General features: G+C 44.0%; 1 protein-coding gene across 1 annotated transcript in view; it reads right to left on the reverse strand.

The window, feature by feature from the left end:
- Positions 1–19,675, reverse strand: part of LOC122811306 (aldo-keto reductase family 1 member B1-like) — a 272,278-nt gene that overhangs the window by 40,223 nt on the left and 212,380 nt on the right. The window contains exons 8-9 of the mRNA XM_044083067.1: positions 18,660–18,743; positions 8,426–8,514 (exon numbers count right to left, since the gene is read on the reverse strand). Coding sequence (XP_043939002.1) covers positions 8,426–8,514; positions 18,660–18,743 — 173 coding nt within the window. The remainder of the gene's footprint in view (positions 1–8,425; positions 8,515–18,659; positions 18,744–19,675) is intronic.

The following is a 19,675-nucleotide window of genomic DNA, read 5'->3' on the forward strand; positions in this document are numbered from 1 at the left end:
AGCTGCTATTACCACCATCACTTTGGTGAACTCTCGGGGGCGGTGGTGAGCCCTAAGGGGAGTGCTCTGAACTGAAAATACCTGGCTACCAGCCAGAAGCGTAGGAAACAGAGTGCCTATTCATCTTGATGTGATCTTGGAGAGCCAACGAGCATATCCAGTCATTTATCTGCAGGAAGGGCAGACTGGACTTAAGGGTGACCATCTGGAATTTCATCTTGGCAACTGACAGGTTCAGGGTTGAAAGATCCAGGATGAAAGATCCAGGATGAGCCCTCAAGTCCCCAGTTTTCTTTGGCACTAGAAAAAACCTGGAATAGATACCGGATCCAGATTGGTTGGGCCAGATGACTTGCTTTAAGCAGCTTGGAAATTTCTATGGCTGTTTGTTCTAGTTGTGTGGGTGGGATGTCCAGGAGGTATTTGGGAGGGACTGGGGATTGAAGGGGAGACTATCCTCTGGATATTATATGCAGAACCCAATTGGTGATGGACTCCCAGGCTGTTGGGTGCACAGGAAGACATCCCCCAACTGCCTCCGGACATGAGCAGTCAGGCAACCCTTCAGGGCTGCTGCAAGTGTCCGTCCTGGAAGAGATCCCCCTAGAGACTCTATTCCCCGAGCTCCTTCTGCCATTAGGGCATCTGCCGTATCCCCCTCTGCCTTGGGGGGGGGGGGGGGCAGAATCCTGAGCATCATGGGGAAGAGCCTCGAGATATTTGGAACCACATTCACCCCACGCAGATTCCTAGAGAAGGATCGTTGCAGGGTGGAGACGCTAATACTGATGTAAGACCAGGTCTTCCCACCTTACTCATTTTGAATGAAGGTGTCCAACACTCTTACCAACAGAGAGTAACAGTCATGGGGGCATTTGTAAATGATGCAGTGAAGGGCTCTGAGAAAGCAGAAAGCCAGAGCCAGGTGTGATGCCAAATGGCTGTGCCTGTTCCAGCAGCTCTAGAGGCACCCTCCATAATGTGCAATAGGAGCCTTATGAAGTATTTGATATTGAGTTAAGGTTGGTCAGATGGGAGAACACCTTTTTCTCCTCTGCCGACATGGACCCTGGGGCAGACTTTGAGACCTCTGACCAAGTGTCACTGCAGTCTGATGTGTACCATGTACGATGTGTACCATGTAGTTCAGTGCACATAAGGCAAATGTACTTGACACGCAAGCCCACTTCCCTAAAAACTGTCCATAGTCAGACTCCCAGTCTGGAGGATGGACTGTGGAGTTCTGAGTGAGCTCTTTTCTGGTAGCTGCCACAACCACCATGGCATCGACTACGGATCCCTTTGACCAATGCTGCCTATTCAATGGAGTGCAGAGTATTTTGTCCAGGTGCTTGGGGATAGACTCAACTGCATCCAGTTTCTTCCATGCCCTGGATGAAATTAAATCCACAAGGGGATCCATGGGAGGAGACATCCAGGAAGTAGAGGGTCCTGTACCAAACACCTACAGGAACAGAGACTCATCTTGCTTGGGCTTTTCGGTAGATTACCCTCCACATTGGTGCAGTATTTCCATGATATCTCCAAAGGAGACATCTTCCAGGGGTGATCAGGGGAACCCTTCCCTTCCTATAAGTTGGTATCTTCAGAGGATAACCAGTGTAAAAAGTCTTGAAGGAGCTGAGAGGACCCTCTCCACCACATTAAAAGCAGAGGGTGAACAAATCCCTGAAGCAAGGAAGAGTAGGACTGGATCCAAACTTTCAGGCGCCTGGACTCTGATTAGAAGGGCAGACTCCAAAAACCTTGGAGTAGATGCCATTCCCTCGGGCCCGAAAGAGGCTATGGCTCTGAAAACTGTGCAGGTAAATTCAGGGCAATGGTCACGAGTCAAGGTACCTGGGACCACTGGCACCAACCCCTCAGCATCAGAAAACCTCTGACCAGACTACTGAAATCAAAGAGAAATGGGAAGGAAAATGACTGCATGCTCCCAGTCTCATTGGGAGGATGACACAGGCAAGACACCCAACTGAATCTGGGCCCGAATAAACTTTCGCATCATGTCCACTTCTGCTTCAGAAAGGCTGGGGACCAGATTGTAAAGCCACCGACCCAGGCCTGGAGTGGCACTGAGGGGAGGCTGAGAGGGGACAGAGTCCAAGCAGTCTATGGCTCCAGTGGGAAGACCAGAGTAGAGGAGAGCCCTGGGTCGGATCCGGCCATGATTTGGCCAGAAGCTCTGCAAAGGAAGAGCAGTCAGGGGATCACTTCCTAGGCCAGTCCCATTCCTTAGAATGGGTCTTAACCTCCCATTAAGCAGCCCAGGGATGGGGAAAGTCCCAAAAGCTGGGTCGGAGGAGTAAGTAGAACCCTCCAAAAGGAAGTAGGCCTCAAGAATAAATGTATTCCTCCTGTTGATAAAGGTGCAGGCATTGAACCCCATACAGATTGAGTAGGAGGAATCTAAGTACTCTAGACCCAGGCAAACGAGAGTGTGGCCATCAGAAGTGGGAAGCTTATGGCCACACTCTGCACATTTCCTGAAGCCCAGCTTAGGTGGTTCAGCCATGGCTACAGGAACAAGCACACTACAGATACACACAGCCACCAGAGAAAAGGGGGGGGGAACGAGAAATTTTTTTTGGGTACTGACGTGAAGCACACAGTGGTAAAGTGAGGAGACCCCATAAAAGGAGAAAGTATCAAAAATGTCTTGCTTTACAAGGAGCTAGGAGCTGTAATTATGCTACTGTTTCTAAAGAGCATCAAATGAGATCTGGGGAGGAGATTGGATCAGATGCTTGAGTATGCGGCAGAGCTGGATCCTTGCTGGATCTGGGTCCAGAGGTTGAAGACGGAAGGACACCACCCACCACCAGATCAGTAATTTCTACCACTACTCTAAACTGAGGCAGTAACATTAGAACTGACCCCTAACTGCCTCAATGACATTGTGCCAGGCACACTTCGGTTAGAAACTTAATATTTGGCCTTCCAGTCAGCCGGCTCTAAGAAACTTTAAAATTTCAACCACAAAGCTCATAATGAAAATGGAACATATGGATTAGTAGTTTTGGTACACTGATTGAAAGGTAGGATTACCCCTACCTCCCAAACAGTCCAATGACTAGAATCCATTACCAAAGGTGTACAAATTTCTTTTGGGCTGCTTATCAACTATGAAATCCATAACAAGATCCTGCACCAACTATTCAGGATCTTGGGTGGCTTATGGATCGTCTGGTCTCCAAAAGAATGCCACCACAGCTGGGTCCTTCCAAGCCTCCTTAAAAATAAAGTGTCACCATTTTGTTGGTAGAGAGAACCACAATGGAATCAAACAGAGAGGACAAGAATGTCTCCTACAACAGGGCACAGAGAACACTAATAATTAATCTGATGTCAACTGCACAATCTCCAACCAAGGAATGGAAGGAAGGACTTTGCACAAAAGGTAGTGACGCTGACCCAGCAGTCTTGCACCAAACATATGAAGCACTGAATACAACTGAAGTACAACAGACCACTACAGTCAGTGTGATGCAACCACCTATGTGGAATTTGGCGCTTGCAAGCTACTCACTAGTCTTGATTGTAGCAATGAGACAGAGGGCAAGGAGAAGTACTGGAAAAGTAGGTCCCTATATGCTGTGAAAACAAGCGGGAAGGAAAAGGACTCAGCCAGTGTCTGCAACCATCCTTTCATTTTATTACAGGGACATGCCAATTGTGACTGAATGGCTACTGTAACATGAAAGATGCTTATCTGACAGATGAAACAGATGGGAGATCTTGGAGTCAGCCAGTCTAGCTTAGCCTCTGGCAGCCATGACAAGCTATTCCAAAGTCTAGAAGTTTCGTCAACATTTACTGCCAACTCGAGAGTCGGTGTGTGCATGTCAAGTCTTGTCAAAAGTTATTGACAAGAAAGGTACTCCCTTGATCAAGATTAGTCTCCCTTCTCTTACAAGAATTTATTGTTTTTTTTTTTGTCTTAAGCACTCTGAAGCTGTCTCCTTAAAACCTTGGGTTGGAGGTGGTTTACTGGGAAGAACAAATGTTAACAGATTGTCTATTGGGTGTAAATTTGTCAAATGTCTCATGACAGATAGAAGTGTCTAATGTAAGGGTTGGCATAATGGTTCAGGCATTTCACATAAAGGTACAGGGTGTGATACTCACCTTGGTCACCATCCTGTTATAGCTAGGCATGCAATACTCTGCAGACAGACTGCCTATTTGCCTGAGCTGCAAGGAAGTCAGAATCTCAGCACTGTTTGGGGAGGCTTGATATAATGCTTAAGGTGTTAACTGTCACCTTTGAAAGGTAAACTGGCTAGGCTTAGTTGGCTGCCCTTGTGGGCCATTTTAAGTACTTGCCTATGAACCCAAATGCATACACTGGCTGGGATGACGATCGACAGACCATGATGCTTTGCCAGAGATTATCTGCACCCATCGCCCCTGGGATTCAGATTAATGGATAAGGCTTTTGCCACCTCTATAGTGCCTTTTTTTAGGCAAAGTTCAAAGGACAAAACCACCACCGTAACAGGTACAAGCATGCAAATTCTGAAGGTAATGCTACTCAATGCTAGAAGTCTAAAGCTCAAAATGCACTCTCGAGACGCTCCTAAAAATGGAGAACATTGATATCTGTGCAGTAACCAAGACCTGGTAAAAGGCTCCAGAGAGCACTCCTGCAATACCAGGCTACAACTCTTACCACACTTTTCGGCCACCAAACCAGGACCAAAACACTAAAGGTGGAGGAGTGTCCATATTCACCAAGGATATTCACACCACCAGGCTTGTTACTCAACACAATGCATCTGAAATTTTCCAGGTGCAACTAACACTAGGTAAGACTACAATCCAAATTGTAGCTTGCTACAGATCCCCCACCATACCCCAGGATTCTCACTACACCTTTCTAAACATACTGGAAAATATTAAGATACAACCAAATACCCTAATATTGGGTGATTTCAACTACCCTGCAATTAAGTGGGAAAACTACTTGTGTACCAACACCTTTGCCCAACAGTTCTTGGAAATCAAATTCCAATGCCCTGGATCAACTAAATCCATAGTCCCACCAGGGACTCCAATATCCTAGACCTGGTCATTACCAACATGGGAAATAGATGCTCCACACCTATGGTCACCCCCTTGTTGGTCAGGTCTGACCATAAGCTAAATCACCCTCAACATCCACCCCCCCCAGTAAAAGAAACCTCCATAAAAAACTTCTCCAAAGCCAACTTCATGCTACTCAAGTCACACATGACTAACTTCAAGGCAAACATGATGAACTTCATGACACCCATGCAGTTCGACTGCTGAATCCTACACTAAGGCACTGTATGAGCACATCCACTCATGCATGAATCATGCCATCCCAAATAGAACAGAGATCCTGTCCACCAAAAAAGGAAACCAATCTGGTGGTCCCCTGCCATAAACTTTACAACAAAAAGGAGGAAATTATTGCAGAAGAGGAAAATCCCAGGATGCAAAAAACTCCCTTACCTGCCTCAGTAAGAAGCGGAGATACCTCAAAATCCTCCAAAGCTAGTTACGAAAATACAATTGCCAAAGATTCCAAAGACAACCACAAGGCATTCTACAACTATGTCAAGAATCTAAATGGCAATGCTCAGATCTGCTCGGAGCTACAACAGAATTGCAATATACTGATACCAAGTATATTCGCAATATCCTGGCAGATCAATTCAGTGCCAACTTCAACCCCCTTCTCACCCCCTAAACGGCCCATCTCAATACTGGAAGATTGCCAAATTCCGATAATAACAGCCACAAAGGTAAAAACGCACTCTCCAAAGCTAAGAATACAGCATCCATGGGACCAGATGACATCTCGGGCTGTGTACTACATGAACTACAAAATGAAATGGCACGTTACCCAATATCATGTTTAATCATAGCCTCACGTCAGGCTTCGTTCCCACTGAGTGGCACACAGCTACAGTTACCCCACTCCACAAGGGGGGTCCACCTTGGATCTGAGGAACTACCGCCCCATCAGTTTGATGAGCCAGATCTGCAAGGCCATGGAACGTATTATCATGGAACTTATAAACAAAGACATTGGCAACCTTCAAACAGGACCCCACCCAGTTTGGGTTCGTGAAGGACCTAACTTGTCTCCTGAACCTGAATCAGTCTCCAGAGCCATGGACGAGGGTAAGGCGGTCCATACAGCCTATCTGGACCTCTCCAAGGCCTTTAACACCATTCCTCCACTCTGGAATCATAGACTTGCTAAGCTGGGCATTAATTCCTACGTCACTCAATGGGTTGCCAACTGGCTTACTGACAGAACCCACACTGTAAAAGTAGCAGACTCCAAATCCAGCTCCAGACAAGTGACAAGTGGAGTACCTCAGGGTTCAGTCCTGGGACTGCTCTTGTTTGGCATATTCTTCTCTGAAGTAGATGTCAACACTAAGGGACTCTGGCTAACAAAGTTTGCAGAGGACTGAAAACTGGGAGCCATTACTGAACCCCCAAATGATATGGATGCTTTACAAAAGGGCCATACAGAAACAGATGCTTGGTGCCAGAGCCATGGGCTCAAGCTCAAATGCCAAGAAATGTATAGTTATCCCCTTTGAGAAAAAAATAATAACCTATGAATTACCACATAGGAGGCAGTACACTAAACACTGAAAGTCTGATGGGACTTGGGGACACAGGTGGACAGTGGTCTCACCTTCGATAACCACATCGCCACAACAGTCAGGAAATCCTATGTGGCACACCTCATCATCAAGGGCTTTTCATACAGAAAAAAGGAGGAGGTCATTGTCCCACTGTACTCGTTCTTCATTAGACCCATTATAGAATACAACGCCCCATTTGGTATGTACCTCTCAAGATATCTGTAACAGCTGGAAAGGCCAAAGAAATACCTCACTAAAAAGAATCACAGGCCTAAAGAAGATGTCGTACACTGACCACCTTAAAAAACTCCAGCTATACTTTTGTTGCACATAGTCTACTCAGAGGCGATCGCTGCTTAACATACAAGATCACGTTTAACCCAGAGCCACTGGACATGCTACACTTGAAGAAATCCCAATCCCTCAAAGCCACACGTTCCAGGGATCTAAACATGGTCATCACAATAAACAAAACATGCTGGAGGGATAGATTCCTGACCCAGAGACTCCCCAGATTCTAGAATATACTGCCCATACATGTCAAGCAGAATGCAATGCCTCTTTGGCCCTCTTCAAAAGTGACCTTGACGACTGGATGGGAGAAAGGAAATACACCCCGGGGATTATGTCAGTCGCCCTGCTAGACAGGAGTCCAGGGAAGTAAATAGTGTGGGAAGAAATAGCCAGGGAATTGTTATGGCTAGGCTTGTATAGGCCCTAGGGCCAATAGCCTAGTACCAACCTATGAACACAACTCTGCATAAGTTTGTCTTGGGGCAAAAATCTGTGCCCACAGGACTCTTGTCTCCTGGTGTCCCCAGAATGATTCACGTAAGACCCATACAGTCTGCCAAACAGAAGTGTGAAAATTACAAAACTCAATACTCAAAATTAAAGAAATACTTGCCGCACAAGAAAAGATGCAAAGGTACAGCAGTGGGTCATGGACTGATTGGGAAGAAAGCAAAATACTAAGACCCATCGGGGGAAAAATAGGGATTGAAGACAATTACAATATCAGCACAAAGGTCACTAGTGAAAGCAAGCCAAAATTCAACATTCCAAAGACTGGAGGTTACTCCTTAGTGTGAGCTCAGTAAGCAGCAACAGATAGAGTTAAACTGCAGTGCATTATGGTAAAGTGAATAAAATCTGCCTGGAAAAGTTTCTGGTGCCAAGCTTACTCAAACCTGTGGGTCAAGTCCTAATGATCAAGATGGGCACAAAATCTAAAGCGGATAGCAATTGCTGAACTACCACATATACCAAGTATCAGGTAAATTTAACTATTCATTTTGAGCTTTGTTCCTGATATAAACTAGATACAGAAATGGCTTTTACAGGATTGCTGCATTTGTTGACCATAACATAGCTCAGATCCAGGTGGAACTTCTTCCAGCTCAGCCCAGGAACATGCTCTGGTTAAGTGACTTACTCAGAGTTGCATGACAGGTGCAGGCTTGGAGGGGGGAAATCAAGCCCAACCGATCCTAGTACACATTTGTTGCAGCACGTTTCCACACGTCGAGTGTCTGCAAAATATGGCAGGAGGTTTAGTTGGAAAGATGTTTAGCTGCCAATGAATACCTCAAAGCTGATGGTAAAGTTTTACGGCTTTGATTTCAGAGCCACGATCAAATGTCATTCCCGTAAGGAACCTTAAATCCTTCATTTTTAATGCAATACCAGCTCCAAGATAAGTCTCTCACAAATATACACACGTGCTTCATATTTCTCCATACTGTCCAACTAAACAAATATTAAAAATGTTTTACCCTGCAAAGTCCCATGAGCCAGTTCTCCAGTTTTTGTTCAGTCCTTCCAAAGTTTCCATTTCATTTTCTGACAGACTGAAGTCAAAAATCTGAAAAAAAAAGACAGCTAGTCAATCTCAGCAGCAAAGTAAAAAGCAGCTAAAGCCATTTTATCTTACAATATTATATGCATAAAGTAACCCCTCCCCCCTTACTAGCATCTAGGAATGTCAAACTGGATGGTACACTTAAACAGGGTGGGTAAGCAAGCAAGTCGGCAAAATAGCTCAAGACAAGACCAATATGGAAGGCAGCAGCTTGACGCAGTAAGCTGCAGAGGCCATATCACAGTAACCAGATTCTAACAGCCATAATCTTCACTTAAACTGGATGCTTAAAGTGTGCAAGCATATAAACGTCTGAACACAAAGTGCTTGCATTTGGCAAGCCTCAACTGGTTAAGCTACCAGCTTATAGATGGAGCCCCTACCATATTTCCAGATGATCATGTTAGATTTCTGGAAGTCTTATAGGAAACAATAGCTCCACTGTCCTACTGAACTTCAATTACCCCAGCTATAGAATGCAGCAGCTGTATATCTAATGCAGGGTATACCCAGGGATATTTTGATCTGGCAAAGAAACCAAATGAAATGCACAAACCCAGTAGAGGTCAAAATATTCTGGATCTGTTCCTCATCAATACTGCTTGTACCTGCTCCTCTTCCTTAGTTCTTCCTTTTCCAGTAAAGTTGGATAAACTATAGTAGTAACACTTCGTCAAAGCCACCATAGCTGCCCCCCAGCCTCGTTAACATATCTATAATTAACAACTTCAAAAAAGGTGAGCCTTGCGCAAAATGTATGAGGAGAGCTCTAGATTTAAAAGAGAATGACATGACTGTCCGATACCGACAGCAGCAGTCATAAAGGCAAATCTGGTCCACTTACAGAAGTGCACGTATGTAGCACTCTCAACTCTAATACAATGGAACTAAAACAAAGCACCAGCAGACCCAAGTTTACAGCAAGGCTAGAACTCTTAATGACTGCAGCAAAAGTCACTAGGATCAGTAAAGCAAACCATGAATGGAGACTAGCTTCTGAAGGGGAGAATTACAAATCCTTTGGCTAAGATAAGCCCTGTTGAAAGTTGAAGGGAACCTCCTATGTCCAGACCTCTTAGTAAACACTAGTGAGTAAACATGTTCTCTGGAAACTTCACCCATGAAACTTACAACTCATCCCAGAACCCCTTGCATTCCCATCACTAAACGTTTTTAGTGTCTTATGCCACAACAGACTTCTCCTATTTGAGGTCTGAGGCTCTCACTTGTTGCTACAAAACTACATGCCCAAAATACTACTGGCATCAATAATTTAAAGATGGCCATCACATTTCTATTTTTCACAATAGAAATGAAATACATTTTTGCAATATTCTATTTAAGTTTTCAGATTTTAGACCATTTGATAAGCCTATATTTTACTCTGCTTTTTAAACTTGAGTTACTACCCCACAGTGCTACTAAAAAGGGAGTTTAGTATTCAAATTTTATGCTAATTAGGTGTCCAGAGTTGACTGGCTGTTCCTACCTTAAGATCCTTTCTACCCACTGTCTGAATGTTGAAAGATATGCTGAAATTATACCCACTCTGAGCAAATGCTTAATCTAGATCTAGCCAAACCTTAAACTGCAAGGTAAAAACAGCCAGTGCATAGATTCCAGAATCCCACCTTACTATTGTAGTTCTGCCCCTCCGAAAGTGTCGCCCTACCCTTTACCCTGCAAATTGCAGACCAGCCTTACAAGTCTGCTATGTAAAGGCAAGGAACATGTACTCAATCTCATCGATTAGGGTATTAATACTCGGTAGGTTTGACTGACAACCCGGCTCTGTCAAGTGGAGATCACGGCTATTAAACTGTTTTTTTAGACAGCATTTGTACAAGCTGTAGACTAGTCATGCTGTTCTTAAAGCATATTTTGATCTTGCCAAGCCATCCAATACCACTCCTCATGCCAGAAACAAACCAACATCCTCAACACAGATCCTTATGTGGCGAGATGGACAGCCCAAATGGCATGTGTGGCAAGTGCACTTCAAGTAATGCTGAGGCAACCAGCAAAGTCCCCAGTGCTCTGTACATGGTCTACTGTTTGGTACACATTTCTTAGATCTGAAAAGCACCAAAGAGCCTGCTGAAGCAAATAGACAGCTGTAAACTGCCCCCAACTATCAAAAACCACCTCAGATGTCTGCACTGTTAAGAGCTTACACTAGCCAACATGTGGTGTAAGAAAGATGGGGTTAAATTGAATACTAAACAATATTGCTTCATTATGAAAAGTTACAAAAAGCATATGCTTAACAAATAAAAAGGTCATGAAGCTGGACACTTGGGTTGAAGTCCCTCTCCTCTGATCACATGGCAAAAATAGCTAGGAAATCTTTAACACAACTAGCAGCCAAAGGTAGTTTATTGAAATTCAAAAAGGTTCTTTCCAGTTTATTTAGCATGGATCAGACTCGTATAAAAATTATATTTCTTATGGATCTCATTCAAGCTCAAAAATCCCAGTTTCTAGCAAAAAAGGCTCTCTGGTCTTTCTTACAACCAAAACAATCTCTGTGGTGTACCTCAGTCTCAAACCCAGTATGTCAATACACTAGGTCCAGCAACAAATGAGAAAACCTGTGTAGAAGATCCACGATTCCCTCATCTTAGATCTTCCACATGGAGAAGTTTCGTCATCATTTGGTCTTTCTTAATTACAAAACCATGGAAGCCCAGTCTCTGTATCTGAGGAAGCAAACTGCCTTGCTTACTGCAGCATCTGAGGAAGAAAACTGCCTTGCTTACTGCATCATCAGAAATGTAATGATGCTACACCACTGCAAAGTTAAACAGCTCAGCTAATACAAGAACCAGATACCTAAACCTTTATCAGCAGAAAAGGGACCATAATAGAGACTCAACCAGCACCTCCCTTTCTCTGGAAAAAACTTCCTATGGAGGTTAACAATGATTCAGCACCTTATTCTGTACTAAACCTAGATTACTGGATGGGTGTGCAAATTTACCCTGAAACTACCTGGCCCCTCCTTCCCTTCAGAAAGGTAAAGCTTGAAAGTGGGTATTAGAAAAGCATACACTGTGCATGAACTAAATGGTCTTATAACAAAGATTTGTTGCAGATCATAGTGGCTGTTAACTTACAAAATTTGCAACCATCAACTCCATCGATGGGGCTGGGAGGAAAAAATGCAGCTACAGATCAGTATCACAATAATCACTGTGAGAGCGGGGGGATGCCCTGCAACCAACATGTGCATACTCAGTCTGCAACGGGTGCCTTCTGGTGCATGTGAAGACATTTGTGGATAAAGAGGTTCATTATATGGCAGACATTTTTAAAAACGTCAAGTTTGGCATAATTCTGGTCATGAGCAATTCCTACTGGACTCAGATTCAAACAGTGACTAGGATAAAAATCCCCAAGTTGTTACCCGATTAGGATACATCAATACAAGATATAGTCCCACTCTTTACATAAAATGCCAAGTAGTAGTGTTAATGGCACAACAGGTAGCACACCTTTGGCACAAAGGCTGGGGGTTCTATTCCCACACTGCAGGGACAAATTACTGACACTGCAGTGCAGCATGAGGGGAATGCTGTACTCCCGGGTGTGTCAGCCTTTGGATGAGATGTTAAACAGAGGCTCCACCTGCTTGAGTTGTTGATAGTTCAGATGCAAAAGATACCATGGCACCTACTGGAGAAAAGGCTGGACATTCCCAAATGCCCTCACCTCAGGTTTCCCCTGAAAACAGGCTACTAGCCTAATTAAACTAACCCAGTCAAAAGAAAAAAGCAAGCAGGCAAACCAACAATGAACTGAAGTGTCAAAAACTGAAACACAAGTTGAGTAAAAAAAAAAACTTATCAGTGGTTCACAAAACAGATTAAAACCTTGGCACATTTGCAATAATGAATAGATGTGTTCCACTCAACCTGCAACTAGTCCCAAGGTTTCTATGTCGGACTATTTATACCATTTTATGGAGCTTCCAGATTAGAAAAAGAGGAAACGGAGAAATGAATAAGGACAGCTTCAACAAGTGGCAAGCACACCCATATCACAGACTGGGTTAAGGATAAAGTACAGTTGTGTACACTTACCATAAATGTAGATGTTAAAAGTGTATTCACTGTTGCAGTCATTACATTTGGGTAATCTGCTTGCAGGTTGTCCTCAGTCAGCCTGATTAACAAAGTCTTGGGTCCTGTGTTGGTTGCTGTCCCTTCTTCCATGACATCAGGTCGTAAGGGGTATAAAACATGGAGACAATTCCATTAAATCAGTTTTTCTTGCCCAAGATGTCAGGTACCCCCCTAATGGGGAGCAATTAAACGTAAAAACACAAAGGTATACCTCCAACAAAAAAACAAATACATCAAAAAGGCTTTTAAGCATAGTAAAGTAGAAGTATAGCCAAAAGAAGTTAGGGGGCAGGAGGGAGGGCAACTAGGACTGCAACAGTGAATACACTCAAACATCTACATTTATGGTAAGTGTACACAACTGTAATATGTTAGTGTTTCACTGTTTCAGTCATTACATTTGGGTAGATTGCCAAAGCTATGGTTGGGAGGAGTTTAGATAGCATGAGGGCCAGCTATAAGGCCCTGCAAGACTGCAGTGGCAAAGCCAGCTCTGGATTTAGAGAAAATTGGCAAATGATAATGCTTGGTGAATGTATGTACAGAACTCCAGGTAGCAGCTTCTAGGATGTCCCTGGTAGGAACGCCTCTGAGAAAGGCTGTAGAAGTAGATGCAGCCCTGGTGGAGTGAGGTCTGATCCCCCTGGGGGATAGGTTTTCCATGATGCTTATAGCAGAAATGAATGCAATGGCTTATCCATTTAGAAATGGTTTTGAAATAGCCTTCTTCTCTACCCCTGCAGCAAATGCTACCAGCAGTTCAGGTTTTCTTTGAGATTTAGTCCTGTCGAAGTAGAATCTAAGTGGTCTGTGCACATCCAAGGAATGCAGAATCCATTCCCCTTTGTTCTGTGGATTGGGAAAGAAGGTTGGCAAATGGACCGATTAAGAGCCACACTGGAAACAACCTTGGGCATGAAGGATGGATTGGTTCTGAGCGACACCCTGTCCGCATGAAAGGCTCCACTGCCATAAGGGCCTGTAATCCAGATACCCTTCTAGCTGAAGTGATTGCTAAAAGGAAAGCCGTTTTCCAAGAAAGAAATAAAGTCTGCAGTAGCTCTGGCTCGAAATGACGTAGAGAGAGTTTCTCCAATACAAAGTTAAGGTCCCAGGCTGGGGTTGGAGCTCTCCTGGGTGGTCTCATATTTTTGGCTCCTCTGAGGTACTGCTTGAGCAGTGGATGAGAGAAGAGGGGAGGTTCTGTGTTATAATGAGCTGAAATGGCTGAGGCATTGATTTTAATGGAAGAAAAAGAGGCCCTTGTGAAGCATCTCAGTTAAGTATTGTAAAATCTGAGGTAAAAATTGGGTGCTGCTGTGCTCATATCCCTTGAGATTGGTTCCAGGCACAGAATCTTTTCCATTTTTCAGCATAAGATTTTCTAGTACTAGGCCTCCTTGCCTCTAAGATGATATCCATCACAGGTTTGCTGAGGGATGGTAAGGGAGAGTTTAAGTAATTAGCCAGGCTGCAAGGTTCAGTGCTGGAAAATGAGGGTACAGAATCTGGTTCTGCTGAAACAGCAGGGAAGGAGTCTGAGGCAGGTGCCATGGAGATAAGTGAAACTGTGCAAGAGGGGGTACCAGTGATGGCGCGACCAGTCTTGGGCAATGAAAATCATCCTTGGTTTGTCCCGTTTGACTTTTAGTAGTACTTTGGAGAGCAGAGGCAGCGGGGGGAAGGCATAGACTGATAGGCTTTTCCAGCTGAACAGAGCATCCACTTTCTAGGCTTGTTTGTGGCGAGCCTTTTTGCAAAATTTGTCCAATTGGTAGTTCTGGGGAGAGGCAAACTGGTCGATATCTGGGTTCCCCATTTGCTTGTCAAAATGTTGAAAATCCTTGGTTCCAGTTTCCACTCGTGTGGGTTCATGAGGTTTCTGTTTAGTCTGTCAGTGTATTTAATTTTCCTGGCAGGAACTGAGCTTGTAGGTGCACTTGGTAGCTCAAGGCTGTGTTCCACAATGCCATGGCTAGTCTGCAGAGGGGATAAGAATGTGTACCCCCCCCCCGCTTGTCTATGTACCACATAACCGTGGTGTTGTCTATCTTTACCATTAGTTGTCCTGGAAGAATTTAGTCCTTGAAGGCTTTTGATTGATATGCAGGTGCATTTGACTTGGGTTCCATTTGTCCTGAATGCTCTTCCCTGCCAGGTGAGCCCCCCCATGCATAGTCTGATGCATCTTTTAGGGTTTGGGTGGCAGGGTTTGGTGAGAAAGGTAGTCCCTTGTTTTGGTGGCAGACCTCTGCCCATCAAAGAAACTCTAGGCGTAGGCAAAGTATGATAGGAATCACTGTTTCCAGGCTGCTAGGCGTAGGCAAAGTATGATAGGAATCACTGTTTCCAGGCTGCGAGAATGACTCCATAGGCTTTTTAGATACCACTGTAATTTCCTCATATGCAGTCTTGCATATGGAATTAGAAGAATGCAGGAGTGCATGAACCCCAAGGCTTGCAGTATTTGACTTGTAGATAGCAGGGCTTTTGTGGCCACTTGTTTGAAGTAGGTTGTCAAATGAATTTGCTTTTCCGTGAGGTAAGCCATCTGGGAAGTTATATTCAAGCTTGCTCCCTGGAATGTAATTTGTTGACAGGGTACCAGTTGTGACTTCTTTTCGTTTATGGTGTACCCCAGACAAGTTAGAACCCTTTTCACAAATGCCAGATGATTCAAACGTATGTCCTGGCTTTCTGCCTGAATTAGACAATCGTCCAGGTATGGGTATATTTGAATACTTCTTTGCCTGCAAAATGCAATAACTGGAGCTAGGCACTTTGTGAATACCCTGGGCACAGTAGATAAGCCAAAGGGCAGTGCAGAGAACTGATAGTGCATGTAGCCACTTTGAAGCATAGGTATCTTCTGCAAGATTCCCTGACTGGGATGTTCAGGTATGCATCTTTTAAATCTAGTGTTGCCAACCAGGTGTCTGCCTAGCATAGGAAGTAATTGGCGAAGAGTCAGCATCTTGAATTTTGGAATCTCCAGAAAGGTGTTTACACAGGTCCAGGACTGGATGCCATGATTTGTCTTTTCTGGGTACCAGGAAAAGTCTGGAGTAGAAACCTTGTCCCTTTTCCTCTTCTGGTACCAGTTGAATAGCCCCCATGCTTAAGAGAGAAAGTACTTGTTTTTGAGCCTCTGCCCACTGATTTGGGGGTAGGTCAGGCCACCCACTTAGCATTGGCAACATGTGGAAGTGAAATCTGTATCCCTGGGACACTATATTTAAAACCCATTTGTCCTGGGCAATGAGTTCCCAGTTCTTTGCATGAAGAGCAATCTTTCCCCCCCAAAGGGGCAGTCAGAAAATAAGTGCTTGGAAATTTTAAAAGGAAGTCATTGAGACAGTTTACCATAGGGAGGTGTCTTGTTATTCCCAGACTTGGAAGTGGAGGCCCCCCACTGCTTAGTTCTGAGAGTCCCCTGGGACTGAAACCTGGGGTTTTTGCTTGAGAAGACGTGGAAGAGGCTGGAAAGGACCAATTCTTAGAAGGCCAGTGCCTACTAAATCTAGGAGGCTGAACTTGTAAAAAATCTTTAACAGTTTGCATAGATTTAGCTTTATCTTCCATCTTTTTAAGAACTTCTTCAGCCTTGCTGCCAAACAGGCGGTCCTGATTTACAGGAGCATCCAACAATTTAGCTTTTACATGATCAGAGAAAGATTGCTCCTTAAGCCAAGCATGCCTTCTAAGCACAGACCCAGTAACAGCAGCCCTGCAAGAGGCCTCTAAAGAATCAAACCACATTGCAAAGTGTGTTTTCCAACTTGATCAGCAGAATGCATTAAATCCTGTAAGTCTATTTTCCACACAGTCAGGAATCATCATTTTCTGTTTAAGCAGTTCAATAACATGTAGCTGATATTTTAACATATATGAAATTGGCAGTTTAAAGCTCTAATTGCCAAGGTAGCTGAAGTATAAACCTTTTTACCCCATCTATCCAGTGCCCTGGAGTGTCTATCAAAAGGGGTAGGATTTTTAGCAGTAGAAGCCTTAATGCCCTTGGGCCCCTGTGAAATAATCTCTGGAATAGGTAGGATTTTTGAAAAGGAACTTGTGGGACTCAGCGACCCTGTAGTATCAGTCAGGTTTACTGGGAGCAGGAGGCAGGGAATCAGGGGCCAAACTGGATTCCGAGAAAGCATCAACAATGTCTAGCACAGAAGGAATAGCCAAAGGCCTATGCTGAGGTAAGAGAAGGAAATCGCCAAGCCTCTTTTTTTAATCAGAAAATTCCTGGGCTTTCCCAGTGAAAATGCTCCCTTAGAGTATATGTAAGGTTTCCCCAAAAGAAAAATCCTCAGGAGGGGAAGCAGAGGGAATAGAGTCCTCTGCATCAGAATCCTCAATAAGTAGGTAAGGACAAATTCAGGTCATCAGAAGAGTCGGAAAAAACAGAACCCTGATTAGAAGATTCATAAATCAAGCTGAGCCCTAGGCCTCATTTGGGGGGGGGGGGGGGTTGGCTACCCCTGATTAGAGTTATTACATGTTCAGCCATTTTTATCATTTGTTTGTTTTTAAGCATAGAGGCCTGAGCATGTGGGCCTGGGCGTCAGCTTTTTAGACATGGGTCTAGATTTAGGCCTTAGTAATGAAGGAGGTGTCTATTTAATATGCAAGCCCGGAGGCCTGAAAACACTCAGAAGCCGGTGCCTGCACAGCAGCTCCGGATCCATCCAAGGTAGAGACATCCATGGGTTCCATAGTTGAAGTATCTCGCTGCATACCAGACTCTGAATGGGTCTCGGAGGTCTGCGAATCAGAAGTAGCAGGTATCAGGAGCTGCGAAAGCTCCTCATGAGTACCGGTGAACTGGCGACTGGTTTAGAAGCGTCGTCGGCAGTTTTGGACCTCGGCAGCCTGTCTATCTTTGCATTTTTTTTTTTCGGAATCCCGGTAGTCTGATGGTCAACAGATGACATTTCTGGATAATTAAACTGACTACCGAAATATTTAGAGGCAAAAATATACCCACGACGGACAGTGCGCTGATTAAATAAAGCACAAAACAGACAGCAAGGTACGTCGTGGTCAGGGCCTAGGCAAGGAATACAGTACGAATGAAGATCTTTTATGAGGTATTTGCTTTCCACAAATAATGCAATTAACTTTTACTGACATCGCTAAGGAGCAAGAAAAAGTTTCCCCAACGGGGTGCTTGGCTTTTAGTTGAAAACTTCGGTTCTGAATCTTGAAAACGAAAATTTCAGGAGTTGGCCAGCCGGCACTTGAGAACTGCTTCTGCTTCGGGCACCGCACGGCAAGAAAGACTGATGTAATGGCGTCGGCTGCATGTTTTATACCCCTGACGACCTGACGTTATAGAAGGGACAGCAACCGATGCAGGACCCAAGACTTTGTTAATCAGGCCGACTAAGGGCAACCTGCAAGTAGATTACCCAAATGTAATGACTGCAACAGTGAAACACAAACATCACTTTTCACAACCTAGTGCTTTAATCAAAGTAGAATGACAGCTGTATCTACAATCCCACTTAATCCCAGAAAGACCCCACCTGCCCAGAGACATTGGAGTGTGTTTCTCCTTCACTTCACCAGATTAATGAACTTTCATTAAGTTACCCTCACACAGGCCATGAACTTCAAGCACTTTAGAATGCAACTTGCTACTTGTTAAGTTTGGCATCTAATTACTCGAGTGTAATGTTGATCTAGCTCACAGCAGCTACTGTTTTGTGATGAAGGAAAATTGTGCAGTCAGCCTGCTCTATTCAAATTCTGGTCCCATTGCTTATGTTCACATCAGGATATGCAGCATCTGATCCTGGGAAGGAGGAACACAGATTTCCATCACCACAGCTATTAAACTGTAGCAAAAGCAGTCATACACCAGCAAGTGATAGGTTTAAAACTTGAGAGCTGAAATTATATGCTTGTGTGTTCTATGCTTATATGGATGACTGTAGCACTCCTCTAGTCTTGAGGCTTTTCTCCAATCGATACATCTAAGCATGAATCAATGTATTCTACACAAAGAATCCATACCTGTGCATTCTGAATAATTCTCGCTGGAGAGACACTTTTTGGAATTACTGTAACACATCTCTGCACATGGTAACGAAGCAGCACCTGAAAGAGAACAGCAGTATGAACAAGCAAACAGCAAAACAAAAAGTGCATGTGCAGTAGAAATTGCGTGCTGTAATAAGTAAAATTCACTCCATTTGGTTAAATAAAATACATCACCGATTCAAAAACATTTTTTCCTTTATTTGCACCTGCACAAGCAATGCATTGCTAACAGCTCTGCTCTGAAATTTTGGACAACAGGGGTCGCTCAGGTGTTCACTTGTACTAGTTTGTTTATGTTGAAGTTCACTAATGTCATCCTGCTCAGTGATCAGACACCAGGCAAAGCTCTGCAAAGCCTCAAATGCTTGCAGAGGTGCAGCTTCTGCAAATTAATGCAGTTTTGACATATGCAAACCGCCATATCTTTACACTGCATATCAGTTGCCATTTTAAAGTTGCTGTACAGACCACACAAATCTGTCCAGACTCATCAATTCCTTCTACTTTCAGGGAGGAGCTACAGGAAGAGGAGCATTATTAGCCCTCAGCGTGGCGGTCATCCCAACAAGAACTCCAGTTAATCTGATACACTTGGAACTAAAGATCCTAGAATCTAGTTATTAGTACTGTCCCTCAGCAAATACAATACACACAATTAGAAAATGCAAATCAGAAAGCATGACAAACAATAACACACATGCCAACATTTCACAAAATGCTTTCAAATTTCCAAAAAAAAAAAAAAGAAAACTACAGAATGAACCACAGAGAACATTTGTATTTCCCTTTGGTCTGGAGAGGTCACCAAAAAGGGATTTTCAGTTTATTCCCCATTGTTAAACTCAAGCAGTTCCACTGAAAAGGTTATATTGCCAGCATCCACTCCTTGATACAATGGGTGACTTGCAACAGTGACATTGCAACTGGCTCTACCAATGGCCTGCTACTGACCAGCTTTCATAACATACCAGCCTTAAGAATGATCTTTG

Source organism: Protopterus annectens, chromosome 9.part0 (genome assembly GCF_019279795.1).
Source record: "Protopterus annectens isolate FY-2018-M chromosome 9.part0, PAN1.0, whole genome shotgun sequence".
Lineage (NCBI taxonomy): Eukaryota > Metazoa > Chordata > Ceratodontiformes > Protopteridae > Protopterus > Protopterus annectens.